This window comes from Periplaneta americana, chromosome 3, assembly GCF_040183065.1.
Source record: "Periplaneta americana isolate PAMFEO1 chromosome 3, P.americana_PAMFEO1_priV1, whole genome shotgun sequence".
In the NCBI taxonomy this organism is placed as follows: Eukaryota; Metazoa; Arthropoda; class Insecta; order Blattodea; family Blattidae; genus Periplaneta; species Periplaneta americana.
This window is the reverse complement of record NC_091119.1, coordinates 75,418,655-75,434,449: the sequence shown is the minus strand read 5'-3', so window position 1 is coordinate 75,434,449 and position 15,795 is coordinate 75,418,655. Positions and strand designations below refer to the sequence as shown.

Sequence of the window (15,795 nt, the reverse complement as noted above, 5' to 3'; positions counted from 1 at the left end):
TGTAAGGGTTCCATTTTTGAGCTCGCAAAATTCGATGAGCATTGGATTTGCTGATACCAATCTCACGAGAACATTGCCTCATTGACTTCTTTTGGGATTGTGCAAAAGCCTGCATGATTGCATCAACACTCTCGTTATCGGTGGAATTCCTCTTTCTTTCGCACTCCTTTCTACACATCTTGCACTATTCCAACGACTTCAAACTTGTCTCATATTCTTGTGATAGTTAACCTTATTGGTGGTTGTGTTCGAAATTCAACCCTCCAACATCGTTGAACCTCAACAACATTCTCCACTTTCCAATAACATTTCAGTATCCACTTACGTTCATTGAATAATAATTACACCACCATGTTTGTTTATAAACAGATGAACATGTTTCCATGCTTTCCACTGCCTTCTGAATCATAAATCGCAAAATCGTATTTCTATCTTATTTCTTTGCTGTGAAATAGTATTTCAAAGAGTGTATATATCAATTTGGGACACACTATATTATTGCCAGATCCTGTTCAAAATTGAGGTTTAATGTGACACAGGACACAAAAATTCCCATGTAAAGTCGACGAAAACATAAAATCAGAGATAAAATTGAGAAAATGTTGTGGTGCAGTTGGTATAGTGCTGGCCTTCTGTGTCCAAGGTTGCGGGTTCGATCCTGGCCCAGGTCGATGGCATTTAAGTGTGCTTAAATGCGACAGGCTCATGTTAGCATATTTACGGCATGTAAAAGAACTCCTGTGGGACAAAGTTTCGGCACACCAGTTACGCTGATATAACCACGGCAGTTGCGAGCATCATTAAATAAAACAACTTTTTTCTTTCCTTTGTATTGTTGTTATGAGCATGGGATTTAAAATTTTGATGTAAAATATGGGAAAACGTGGAATCAGAGAGTGTAAAATCAAAGTTTCACTGTATGAAGTTAAACAGTTACAGGATAGTTCAAGAGTTAGCATAGTAATAATGCCAGGTGGGTTGTCTTGGGAAACTTTATCAAGAAAACAATGGTAGAAAGTCATCACACATCCGTTTCACAATCTGTTTTACTTGGATTTCTATGTACTGTTTTAATAGTGTCTGATTAACAAATTTCTCCTTTTTCAGTTGAATAGTATGCAGCAATTGCAACTTCGGCCATCTTTATCAACTGCTTTGGGCACACTAGAACCAGCAACTCTACTTGCTAGCATTCAGAAGATCATTGCTGAAAATGAGCAGCTCCGAGTAGAGTTAGAGGAAAAACGAACAAAGATTGATGAGCAGAATGAGAAAATGTACCAACTTTTGGATTCAAATCAGAAGTGAGTAACATTTTTCCAATTATGCAGACTGGTTAAATAGAAAGAAAGAAGAGCAGTGTAGTCCTGCAAGTATTTCAATAATTTGACAGAAATACACTTTTTCCACCCTCTCTCTGTTACTAAAAAACTTGTTTTTGTCATGTTATCCAACATTTTGTAAAGATATATATATATATATATATATATATATATATATATATATATATATAAATAATATGTTGTTGTTTTCTAATGCCAGGCGTTTGACAATAAAGTCATTTGACCTCTTGCACTCCAATATTTTTCAAAGATATTATCATGACCAGCCACTGAAGCACAGATTTTGAGGTGTTCCGAATCCATTTCTTGGTTTGAGTTGCACAATGGGCAGTTAGGGGACTGATATATTCCAATTCTATGCAGGTGTTTGGCCAAACAATCATGGCCTGTTGCCAATCTAAATGCAGCTACCGACGATTTTCGTGGTAAATCGGGAATTAACTGTGGATTTTGATGCAGAGAGTTCCATTTTTTCCCTTGGGATTGTGTTATCAAATTTTGTTTGTTGTAGTCTAAGTATGTAGATTTAATAAATCTTTTCACAGAGTAATACGTAGATTTAGTAACAGGTTTGTAAGCAGCAGTGCTGCCCCTCTTTGCTAAAGCATCCGCATTCTCGTTTCCCAGGATTCCACAATGGGATGGTATCCATTGGAATACAATTCTTTTATTGAGTGATATTAATTGAGAGAGCATTTTAGTTATTTCTGCTGTTTGAGATGAAGGTGTGTGTTTAGAGACGATTGATAGAATAGCTGCTTTGGAGTCTGACAATATAACTGCATTCCTAAATTTATTGATGTGGCTTAGAAGATTCCTGAGACTTTCACTTATTGCAATGATTTCACCATCAAAACTTGTTGTTCCATATCCAAGAGATCTATAAAGTGAGAAGAGACAGCACGTAACACCTGCACCGGCACCTTGTTCTCTGGAGATCAAGGATCCATCAGTGTATAAATGAAGCCAGTTTTGTGGAGGGTATCTAATATTAATTGTCTCTAAAGACAATTGTTTCAGTATTTCAGTGTTTACTTCTGATTTCAGTATTTCTTCTGTTAAATTTGGATTATATTCTATATTTAATAGGGTTAAAGGGTTTGGTTTAATTTGTAAGTTTTCTTTTAAATTCGGGATATTGATTTTCTGTTTTAATTCTTGAACAATGGATATGAAACTTTTTTGAGTTTTCAATCTACAGAGAGGACTGTATGAATGTCAATTGTTTCCTGGTAATCTGATAAGTTTTTCATATTGAATCAGTGCTTTTTCTTCTATTGTCATTTTGATGCTGTTAATATTAGTGAGGAATCTCATAGAATCTATTGGAGTTGTTTTGATTCCACCAGTAATGACTCTGAGAGCTTGGTTTTGAACATATTCTATGTCGTTTATGAAAGGTGAAATAATTAAAATTTCTCTGCAGTATGTCAGCACTGGATGTATAAACATTTTGTATGTAGTGTTCAAAGTATTCCTAGAGCATCCCCATTTCTTTCCTGCTAGTCTTTTTAGAAGGGAGAATCTTTTACGAGCTTTTTCAGAAATGTATTTCAAATGGTTGCTCCATGTTAACTTACTATCGAAAATAACTCCAAGATATTTGGATTCATAAGTCCTAGGAAGGTGTTGGCCATTGTATTGGATATTGAATTCTCTTTCTTTTTTACCGAGTGAAAATATTATTGGTAGTTACTTTTGCTTAAATTGAGTGTCATCAAATTTGATGTAGTTGATTTAGAGCTTTAAGAGCAGAATTTTGAATTTTGTCTCTATGTCTGTAAGATCCAGAAGTCCACAAAACTATATCATCTGCAAATAGTGCTGTTTTCATGTTTGATTCCTCTAATAGGGAGGGTAAGTCATTTATATAAATATTGAATAAAGTTGTGCTGAGGACAGCGCCCTGAGGTAGACCTCGATATGTTTGTCTGTAACTAGAAAGTGAGTTATTGAATTTAGTGGCAATGAATCTTTGACTAAGGAATTCTGATATCCATCTGAACATATTGCTGGAGATACCTAATTTCTGGAGTTTTAGTAATAATTTATTTCTCCAAACAGAGTCATATGTTAACTGAAAGTCAATAAATATTGCCAAGGTATCTTCTTTCTTGTTAAAATTGTCTTTCATTTCTTGGCCGAGGCGTATGACTTGTTCATTGGTAGAGTGTAGTTGTCGAAAACTGGCTTGTCTTGGTGATAAAAGATTTTGGGATTCTAAATACCAAGTTAATCTGTTGGAGATCATGGACTCCATGGTTTTTGCTATCATGCTTAATAGTGCCATTGGTCGATAACTATTAACATGATGAGCAGGTTTCCCTTTTTTGTGAAATGGTACAATGATTGCTTTTTTCCAAGCTGCAGGAATTGAGGTGTTCCATGATAAATTGAAAATGGATAAAAGTACAGACTTGGCTTTTTCCCCCAGATGTTTAAAAAATTCGGAATGAATGTTGTTGGGGCCAGGAGATTCTTGGTTTTTAAATTTTGTATAGCTAGAGTTAATTCTTTGGAAGTAAAATTTTGATGAAATATTTCAGGTTTTGTACTAGTAATTTTGTTTTTATTATTTTTATGTAATTCTCTTTTGATAAATTTGTCAGTTTTTTTTTATATTGGGATGTAATCTGTGAGAGTTTGAGTAGTGTTTATTAAATGCGTTTGCTATATCTCTACTATCTGTTAGTGTTTTGTTATTATGAATAATAGGTTGGTTAATATTTTCCTGTGTATTGGAAATATTCTTCAGAAATTTATATGTTTTAGCGCTATCGGTTCTGTAATTAATATTTTCAATAAATTTATTGAAACTGTTCTTTCTTGCTGTTATGATTGCTTTTTTAAGAATGGCAGTCTTCTTCCTCCAATCTTGAGTATCTTCTGGTGTTTTGCTGTGTTCTGATTTGGTTCTTGCTTTATCTCTATCTTGTTTCAATAAATTCAGGTTTTCTGTCCAGAATGGGGTGTATTTTTTTGGTTTGCCTCGTGGAATGTACTTTTTGGAAATTTTAAGAAGAGATTCACAGAAATATTTGTTCAATCTATCTGAGTTTGTATTTTCCATTAGTGGTGTGTTGACCTTGAGGTGTTTGTCGAGTTCTGTTGTAAATAGTTTCCAATTCGCTTTCTTAAAGTTCCATGTTGTTTTGTTATTGTAGGGTTCTTTTCTATGGTTTTGGTGGAGATGGATAGAAGCAATGATGACTCTATGGCCATATCCAGGGTCTTCAATTATTCTTTTCTTGGTTTCGTGATGGATATCTGATGTTACTAGTAATAAGTCTGGATTTGTACCAGAACCAAAATAATAAATGAAAGTAGGGGGATCTTCTTTTCTGTAGACAAGTTCTGCGGTTGTAGTATTTAGGAGGACCATGATCATTTTTCCAGGTTGGTTTACATTATCGTAGCCCCAAAGTTGGGAATGGGCATTAAAGTCACCAATTATGATAGTTTTAGGTTGTATATCAAACAGAGTTAGATCAAGGGGATTATTAGGTGGGTTATAGGCACTGTAAATTTTGAAATGTTGTTGATTTTTCCATACTTCAATTTTTATTAGTTCTAATTTGTCTTGATTATCCATTTCTTTTATGATTTGAAAATTTGTAATTAATTTCTTTGATGTACCTGCGAGAATTCCACTACTGATCTGTCTACCTTTGGGTAACAGTTTCATATTAAAATCTTTAAAATTAAAATATTTTAATTGGTCAGCATTAAGGTTTGCTTCTTGAATAAGGAAGATATCTATATTATTATCTGAGAGTATATTGGCTAGTTCAGTCTTCTTGGCTGATGTTATACCGCCAGCATTCCATTGTAAGATGTTTAGTTGATTCTGTACCATTAAAGTAGTCCCCGCCCGGAGATCCGATTGGGGGACTATTTTACCTCAGGATAATTTTACCTTAATGGTACTCATTTCATATTGGAGTGGTTAAATGGCAAGTTGTAGCCGATTTAAGTGAACACCATATTTTAACGTTTTGGTGGCTACTTCATTCACACACAACCCCCAGAATGTCTGGAGGACCACACCTGCTGTTGGTCGATGGGTCTATTGGACCTAGCTGGGAGATCTTGTTTATCACCAGCCTTCCCTCCTTAAGCCACTGGAGGACGATTTTAGTGCCATAGCAGGTCAGCACTAGGAACAGAAAAGTAGAAAGAGGAGGAAGGAAAGTGAAATGAACCCCTGGCCTCGAATGCTCTAATGCCGTCGGGGTCGAAGAAAGTAAGAGTTCAGTCAGAGGACTGGATATGAAAGGGTAAAGAGAGAATTAGGTATTGAATAGAGGAAAATTATACCAAATTAAGTCATTAACTCATCAAGCTGACCAGTGCTAATTGATGAGTAGCCCCTCCCTTTAGTTCAGCTTGTAAAATTATGCTTACTAACAGCTGCACCATGGGAAGGTAGGGATGGGACATTGGGTATTTGTCCAGGTTGGTTCCTTAAGGCCTTCAATGGGAAGGATTAGTGGCTCTCCCCCCTGTATCCGACAGATACCCTTTTGCAGCCTTATATATATATATATATATATATATGAATAGAGACAGACACACACATACACAAACATTCAGGATGGATGGTGGATGGTAATCCACTTGTAATAGATTCTGAGGAGAGATTTGAAAAATCTAAATAAATTTTTTCTCTAACAATTCACCATTTTAAAGGAAATCGTTATGTTTCTATGAAACATTTGGCAACTTCACGGTTGCTGCAATAACTCTGAGCAAGAGCAGACTGCTTCCCCTCACCCTCTGCTATACTTAGTAACATGCGACATGCACTGCATTGCAAGATTTATTTCAATGATTTTTACTATTATTCAATTTAAATTCATGGCTAAACGGTTTAATTTGCAAAAAAAAAAAAAAAAAAAAAGATTCAAGATGTTAACTGTTCAGATTACACTAATAGAAAATGAAAAATGAACACCTCTATAGAAGTGACATAGAAACACCATATTCGCATGGGACACTGATGGAGGGTATTAAATTTAATGATTAAAAGTGTTGTGTTGTGCACTGTGTAGGAACCAAGTATTGAGCATGAAAACTTTGAGCCCATAACAACTGTAGATGACTTGGTGAAACAGTGGTCTGTTGTTTCAAGCATCATACTGTGTTCACTGAACATTGTAGACATGCCAGGATGTCATAGACGAGCACAGTTCATGCAATTAACTGAATTTGAGCGAAGTTGTATTGTGGGTCTGTGGGAGGCTAGATGCCCCTCCTGAAGAATTGCCCAACACGTTGGACGTGAAGTGTTTGCTATGTATCATTATTCGTGCCAGTGTTCCAACGATGGTGCACATGCTCGTCATCCTGGTTCCAGACTGCAGCAGCATACGGATTCATGCCTGGACCACTGCATCAGATGAGCAGCCATTACTGATAGCACAGCGACTGCAGCACAGATTAGGCCATTGTTGCACCCAGGATGTCAGCTAGGACCATCAGCAACTGTTTGATGAAAGCTGGGCTATAATCAAGGGTGCTGCTCACCAGGCTTTCTCTCACACCTCATCACCCTGCAGCTCTCTCAGATGGTGTCGCGAAAGATGCAACTGGAGGGATGAATGATGCGGAGTTGTGTTTAGTGATGAGAGCAGATTCTGCCTTGGCACCAGCGATGGTCATTTGCGAGTGTGGCATCGATCAGAAGAGTGGCAATGACTAGAGTGTATAGGGCAGCACATCCAGCACCAATTCTTGGCATCAAGGTCTGGGGAGCAATAGCCTACAATGGCTGCACGGCTCTGGTGTTTGTTGAGGGAACACTGAGCAGTGCACGATACATCAAAAACATCATCCCACCCATTCTGTTGCCATTCCTACAATGTCAGGGAGATGTGCTCTTTCATCAGGACAGTGCCTGTGGACACACTTCTCGTATTACCCAACGTGCTCTCTAAGGTGTTCAACTTCTCTGGCCAGTATGAAGACAAGACCTATCCCTATTGAAATGTGGGGGACATGATGGGTCTGGTCTACAATACCAGCAACAAATCTTCACCAATTACAGCAACAGGTGGACTTAGCATGGAACACTATTCCCCAAAATGATACCCGACACCTCTATGATCATCTCTATGCACGATTGCAGGACTGCATTGTAGTTAAAGGAGGCTACACAAGATATTGAAATTGTTTTTCAAGACATTATGTAGCCTTTGTCCATAGGTACAGAACCCTGTGATTATGATTATATACAGTGTATAACCTGTATAATTATTCAGTAAAACTTAATTGATGTAGGACTATTGCTTCCAAGTGTTCATTTTTTCATTTTCCATAAGTGTATTTTTACCTATCTGCTTGTATGGCAATCAGCCATTTCTTTCAGGGCATTACTGCAATAGGGTGCTGCAAACATTGGACAAAGACTATGTTTTTTCCTGCTTAACTGTGCTTCATCAAAGGAAAAGTGTAATAAAAGTTTTGTTATGTTTAACATGTACAATCACTTCTTAAATTTTGGTGCAGAATATATATATATATATATATAAATATTTTGTACTCGCTCACGGAAAGCAGTCATGTCAACGTGCTCTCAGTGTTTATGTTGTGCATTTGGTCATGTCCAATGACTGAATTGTTTTATGACAGCATTGTCATAACTCATGTATATTTGTAGTAGCAAGTGGATCGTAGAACTCCAGTGACCTCAGTTTTATATTACCTCTCACAGAATTAACTTCTTTCAGTGGTGTTATCAGTGAAGTAAAATAGAATGTCGAATATTTTTAAGTCTTGGTTAGATAGTGAGTATCCGAGTGATGCTGTGGAGGATGGTTGTGAAGCAAGTACCTATCATTTTAAAATGCTGCCAAAGAAAAGGACAACACTCGTGTAAGGGAAAGGATCAATGATGCGAAAACAGACAGTAGACACAGTACAAAATGTAATTTTGTTTCTTACTCAGTTATTAAGTGGAAATGGCGTTTCACCAACAAGAAATATAAATAAACTCATTTCAATTGCTACAGTGCCTCAGGGGTTGTATTAATGACAACAATGTTAAGAAAGCCCTTTGAAAGTGTAACTCCTCATTTGTGGACTAATTATGTGAAACATATTGAAGAGAATTATTGGGACCTGCAGCTTGTTTTTGACGACCCTGATGACACAAATTTTATAATTGATCTACAGTCTTCATCAGAAGATGTGATTGACACATCACTTACTGACACTGAGTAAATGGTGAGTTGCAATAATTTATTTCCTTGTTTTATATACTTTATTCTGTATGTATATATAGTGAAAACAATCTGTTAAATATGCAGAATTTTGTTTCTCTGCAGTTTCTTTATGTGGATTAAACTTCATAAATATTATTTTAAATAATTCACTTACCCCATTATTCGCTTAGTAAGACGTGACAACACAGCGTTACAAATAGGCACCTGCCTCACCATGAATCACCGGCATTGGGTTGAGTTATCAGAACTGGTTTTAAGAAGTGATGTGAAGGAGATTGTCTAAGTTTGAGGAGTACAGTATGATTTTTTTTCATATTCAGAAGGTTAGGTTATTGATCATTTTCTGTAACTGGTGGTTTTTTTTTTTTTTGACAGCAACTGTAGACACCTTTTAGTTGCTGTTTGCTTAAGTCTCCTAACTGCATCAATGTGTTGTGTCCATAAGAGGTGTGTTAGTGTGAATCAGAATTTCCTTCTGAACAAGCTAAACGAAATAAATGAACTGAAAAACTGAACAGCAATATGAATTGGTAGAGTATAATGTACAAAATTCTGACTAACAAAATTTTCTAGACATTTGCTGCACAAATCTACAATGCAATGTCAACAAATATAGCTAGGTTCATGCATTAAGATGTAAGAAAATGCTTCCCTCGAAAGAATAACAGGTATTGTATCACCAGTCTGCATCCCATGGGGGAAAATTTCGTGGTGCTGCAGAGAACCTGTCGAACTTTTTGTGATAGGGCGGAGAAATCAAAATACTAGATAAGAATACATACTTCACAATTAACATGTGAAAGTGATCACCATAATTTATATTATTAAGTTATATAGTGTTAAAAGTTGCATAACCAAGATGTTCATACATACAGAATGTTTTGTATTGTTACTATTACGTAGGTACATTACACTATTATTTTTATGTCATATTCTCACCTTTCTTGCCCCACGTGGTTCAACACCAATCATTGGTCGAATTGGGCCAGTTTGAACCGGTATGACATATGGGAAGTAAAATAAAATGCCCAAAAGCATACCGGAAGTAAAGTTTGAAATAGGCTGTTACATTTAGTGAAGCTGATCATACAGTCAATTACGCCAACCAATAGTGTACACTCATTATTGTCATTGCTGTCTATCTCTCTCTCTGCACACTTCACCTCCTCACCCCTTGGTCTCAGGCCGAGCTCTTTATGAATGACATAACAGTAGTGTCTGCAAGTGAATAAATTATAAATAAGTGCTGATAATATCAGTTTTACTTCTACAAGGGTCACTCCAAAAGTAATGCACAACATTTATTTAAAAATTACATTTTTATCTTACAGCTTTGCTATTTTCACAGAATGCAGATACATTCTTTAGGAATAAAATTTCACTTTTCCACATAATCCCCGTCCCTTTCAATTGTCTTATGCCACCTTGGAACGAGGGTCTGTATACATGCGCGGTAAAAGTCTGGACCAACACATCTGAGCCACTCTTTAGCAGCGTGCATGAGGGAGTCGTCATCTTCAAACCTCGTTCCGTGAAGGGATTCCTTCAGTTATCAAATAAATGGCAATCACATGGTACTAGATCAGGACTGTAAAGCGGATGTTTCAGTGTTGTCCATCCAAGCTTTCTGATCTGGTCTGTGGTCTTGTGACTGATATGTGGCCATGCGTTGTCATGCAATAGCAGAACATCCTACTTCTCCCGATGTGGTCCAACATGACTCAGTCGTGCTTGAAGTTTCTTGAGATTTGCCACATATGCATCAGAATTAATGATGGTTCCATGTGACATGATGTCTACAAGCAAGAGTCCTTCTGAATCGAAAAACACAGTAGCGATAACTTTTTCTTTGATGAATTTGCATGATGCCACTCCATTGTCTGCCTCTTTGTCTCGGTTCAAAATGGTGGAGCCATGTTTCGTCTCCTGTCACAATTCTTGCAAGAAAGTCATCTACACCATTCTCATACTGGTCCAAAAGTTCGGTGCACACTTTATTTCGGGTTTCTTTGTGGGCTTCTGTCAACATCCTCAGAACCCACATGGCACAAACCTTTCTTAACCCCAACTGTTTCAATATTCTGCACACACTTGCTTCTCCTATTTCAACTTGGAGTGACAAATTCTTTCACTGTTACGTGTTTGTCAGCCACAACCATGTTGTTAGCGCACTGCACAGTCAGGACTTCGTGCAATGCAGGGTCTGACACTGCGAGGAGTATCCCGAATATTGGCATGCCCTTTTTCATCAGATAATCTGCTTGCCCACCAGCAAACCGTACTGCAATCGACAGCTATATCTCCATACACCTGCTTCAGCCTCTTGTGAATATTTCCCACTGTCTTGTTCTCACAGCACAGGAACTCAATAACGGCACGTTGCTTCTGACGAATGTCGAGTACAGCAGCCATCTTGAAGGAGTGCTATCATGATACCACTCATGGGAACGACTTAAATTAAATTTGAATACAAGGAAGAAGAATGTATCTATTCATTTCTGTGCAGAAATATTCTTTGAAATTTTACTAATGCTAAAAGCCTCTCTGGTCGAATTCTCTCAAGGAGCAGGCAAATTTTGGAGCTGTGGATTTTATTAACTCTTGGTATGTGGAAACACATGTTTCATTTACTAGCATTAAAGGCTTGTCGTCATACTTCCTAATGAAATTATGTAGCACACAAGTTGCTAGTATTATGTTATCGACGTTTTACGGCTTTGATTGGATTCATTCTGAATTTTTGGGCTAGAATACCAAAAGCATTTTCAATACCCTCCGAGCATGCTGAGTCGGTAATTGAAAATGCACTTTGTTGTGGCCATTGTTGGCCTGGATATGGTCTCATAAAGTCTTTAAAGGAAATGCTTCGTCACCCACTACTACATCTTGTTCAAAAGCTTTGCCAATGTTTAAATGAGCCCAAACATTCCCATCACTATTCTTACCGTAAGAATCTACGTCTACGGCAATGAAGTTGGAGTTCGCATCTACAAGTGCTAATAAAATAACTGAAAAAAATTTTTTTTATAATTGTGAAACTGGGAGCCACTGTTCAGTGGAGCTTGAATGACAACGTGTTTGCCATCAACTGATCCCAAACAGTTTGGGAAATTCTGGCATTCTTGGAAGTTTTTCTCGATGGCTTCCCACATTACGCAGGAAAATACTAGCCAATCTATTATTCATAATAACAAAACACTAACAGATAGTAGAGATATAGCAAACGCATTTAATAAACACTACTCAAACTCTCACAGATTACATCCCAATATCAAAAAAACTGACAAATTTATCAAAAGAGAATTACATAAAAATAATAAAAACAAAATTACTAGTACAAAACCTGAAATATTTCATCAAATTTTTATTTCCAAAGAATTAACTCTAGCTATACAAAATTTAAAAACCAAGAAATCTCCTGGCCCCGACAACATTCATTCCGAATTTTTTAAACATCTGGGGGGAAAAGCCAAGTCTGTACTTTTATCCATTTTCAATTTATCATGGAACACCTCAATTCCTGCAGCTTGGAAAAAAGCAATCATTGTACCATTTCACAAAAAAGGGAAACCTGCTCATGATGTTAATAGTTATCGACCAATGGCACTATTAAGCATGATAGCAAAAACCATGGAGTCCATGATCTCCAACAGATTAACTTGGTATTTAGAATCCCAAAATCTTTTATCACCAAGACAAGCCAGTTTTCGACAACTACACTCTACCAATGAACAAGTCATACGCCTCGGCCAAGAAATAAAAGACAATTTTAACAAGAAAGAAGATACCTTGGCAATATTTATTGACTTTCAGTTAACATATGACTCTGTTTGGAGAAATAAATTATTACTAAAACTCCAGAAATTAGGTATCTCCAGCAATATGTTCAGATGGATATCAGAATTCCTTAGTCAAAGATTCATTGCCACTAAATTCAATAACTCACTTTCTAGTTACAGACAAACATATCGAGGTCTACCTCAGGGCACTGTCCTCAGCACAACTTTATTCAGTATTCATATAAATGACTTACCCTCCCTATTAGAGGAATCAAACATGAAAACAGCACTATTTGCAGATGATATAGTTTTGTGGACTTCTGGATCTTACAGACATAGAGACAAAATTCAAAATTCTGCTCTTAAAGCTCTAAATCAACTACATCAAATTTGATGACACTCAATTTAAGCAAAAGTAACTACCAATAATATTTTCACTCGGTAAAAAAGAAAGAGAATTCAATATCCAATACAATGGCCAACACCTTCCTAGGACTTATGAATCCAAATATCTTGGAGTTATTTTCGATAGTAAGTTAACATGGAGCAACCATTTGAAATACATTTCTGAAAAAGCTCGTAAAAGATTCTCCCTTCTAAAAAGACTAGCAGGAAAGAAATGGGGATGCTCTAGGAATACTTTGAACACTACATACAAAATGTTTATACATCCAGTGCTGACATACTGCAGAGAAATTTTAATTATTTCACCTTTCATAAACGACATAGAATATGTTCAAAACCTAGCTCTCAGAGTCATTACTGGTGGAATCAAAACAACTCCAATAGATTCTATGAGATTCCTCACTAATATTAACAGCATCAAAATGACAATAGAAGAAAAAGCACTGATTCAATATGAAAAACTTATCAGATTACCAGGAAACAATTGACATTCATACAGTCCTCTCTGTAGATTGAAAACTCAAAAAAGTTTCATATCCATTGTTCAAGAATTAAAACAGAAAATTAATATCCCGAATTTAAAAGAAAACTTACAAATTAAACCAAACCCTTTAACCCTATTAAATATAGAATATAATCCAAATTTAACAGAAGAAATACTGAAATCAGAAGTAAACACTGAAATACTGAAACAGTGTCTTTAGAGACAATTAATATTAGGTACCCTCCACAAAACTGGCTTCATTTATACACCGACGGATCCTTGATCTCCAGAGAACAAGGTGCCGTTGCAGGTGTTACGTGCTGTCTCTTCTCACTTTATAGATCTCTTGGATATGGAACAACAAGTTTTGATGGTGAAATCATTGCAATAAGTGAATGTCTCAGAAATCTTCTACGCCACATCAATAAATTTAGGAATGCATTATATTGTCAGACTCCAAAGCAGCTATTCTATCAATCGTCTCTAAACACACACCTTCATCTCAAACAGCAGAAATAACTAAAATGCTCTCTCAATTAATATCACTCAATAAAAGAATTGTATTCCAATGGATACCATCCCATTGTGGAATCCTGGGAAACGAGAATGCGGATGCTTTAGCAAAGAAGGGCAGCACTGCTACTTACAGACCTGTTACTAAATCTACATATTACTCTGTGAAAAGATTTATTAAATCTACATACTTAGACTACAACAAACAAAATTTGATAACTCAATCCCAAGGGAAAAAATGGAACTCTCTGCATCAAAATCTACAGTTAATTCCCGATTTACCACGAAAATCGTCTGTAGCTGCATTTAGATTGGCAACAGGCCATGATTGTTTGTCCAAACACCTGCATAGAATTGGAATATATCAGTCCCCTAACTGCCCATTGTGCAACTCAAACCAAGAAATGGATTCGGAACACCTCAAAATCTGTGCTTCAGTGGCTGGTCATGATAATATCTTTGAAAAATATAGGAGTGCAAGAGGTCAAATGACTTTATTGTCAAACGCCTGGCATTAGAAAACAACAACTACATTTCCTGTGTTGGATGAGGCATTACTTCGTGAATAAGCGCTCCAATTATAGCTTCACACGTTTCTTTCACAATGTTGTGTATAGTGAAATGCCCTAGACGGTAGCTGAAAGATATCGTTTTAAAAGAATCCCCAGTTACCAGGAATCTGAAACAAATAAATTAAAATAATACTTGTGGCTTGTAATTGTGTTTGTAGCTAATTTAGAAAAGTGTAAATGTACGGAGGGTCTGCACACTTTGTCTTTTTTTTTCAAGTGAAAGGTGCAAGGCGAGATGGAACAATATCAGGGATAATTATAAGAAGTTGCTAAAAAAAATGAAAACTACAAGTGAGCAGGCAGTGAAGCAAGTAAAACAGTACAGATTTGCGGATCAGTTAAGTTTCTTGACTAAATATTTCGATAAAAGAGACACTAAAGGAAACATTCGTCTAGCAACAGTTAATGATTGTGAAAGTGAAGACGAAGAACAAGAATCTGAAAATACAGCAGAACAATCACAACCGGAATCCCATCAGCAGCTTATGCCTCAAGACATTAACGACACAGGTGTCCCTACAGACATTAACAGTGCTAAAACTGACTCCTCTGTGTTTTCAACTCCTCGAAGGTGTAGCACAAAACGAAAAGTTCAGCATGAACCAGCATCATCACTATTGATGAAATACCTCTTCGATATACATTCTGCACAGGAAGCAACTACATCTAACCAAGCCACTGTAAATTTCCAACATCCCATGATGCTTTTTATTTGGAATTTCCCCTATATTGAAGTCATTACCTCCCTACTATTTGAGTTTAGCAAAATCAGAAATTTTCGCAACAGTTCATAACTGAAATGATGATGCTTACTGAGCAGCAGGGTACCACCTCGCACAGGTCTCTTGTCAAAGGGCATTTCAACCTTTAGCGGCATTAGCTAATAATGAAAGTACAGAGTCTCCTTCGAGTTCTTCATCATGTTCTAACATCAACAGCAAACAAGATAACATAAGACATTTTGACAGAATTTTGGTGAAAAGTCAGCTCAGTAACTTGACAGCTAGTTGAACAGCCAATAACATTTATGATGAAAATTACATTTTTCTCTTTTGTTTCACATATTTTTTCTATTTTTTTCTCGTTAATGTTGCATTTTGTAAACTTAAGGTATAAGTACACCCACAAAACGCAAAAAATGATGAAAAATTAGAATTTTACAAATATATCTATTTTAATAAAGAATTTTCTCCCCTTTAATTTGATATAAGAATTTTTGATTTATGCCTTATGGTTTTCAGATAAGTCCCATTTTCCAAAATTCTGCGTCATCAGCCACAGTCACTTCTATGAAGATCACTCCAAAGTAATGCACAACATTTTTTTAAATTTATTTTTATTCTAAATCTTTGCAATTTATGGAGGTCATAGATACATCCTTCCCCCTTGTATTCAAATTTAATTTAAGTCGTTCCCGTTAGTGGCGCCACAATGGCACTTCTTCAAGATGGCTGCTGTATGTGACATTCGTCAGAA

The 15,795-nt window shown here is 36.4% G+C and overlaps 1 protein-coding gene across 4 annotated transcripts in view; it reads left to right on the top strand.

Moving 5' to 3' along the window:
* The window catches only part of LOC138696179 (FK506-binding protein 15-like), a 296,343-nt gene that overhangs the window by 135,682 nt on the left and 144,866 nt on the right, over positions 1-15,795 (top strand). For all 4 annotated transcript variants that reach the window (XM_069820787.1, XM_069820785.1, XM_069820786.1 and 1 more), the window contains one exon: positions 1,108-1,304. In XM_069820787.1, the coding sequence (XP_069676888.1) occupies positions 1,108-1,304 (197 nt within the window). The remainder of the gene's footprint in view (positions 1-1,107; positions 1,305-15,795) is intronic.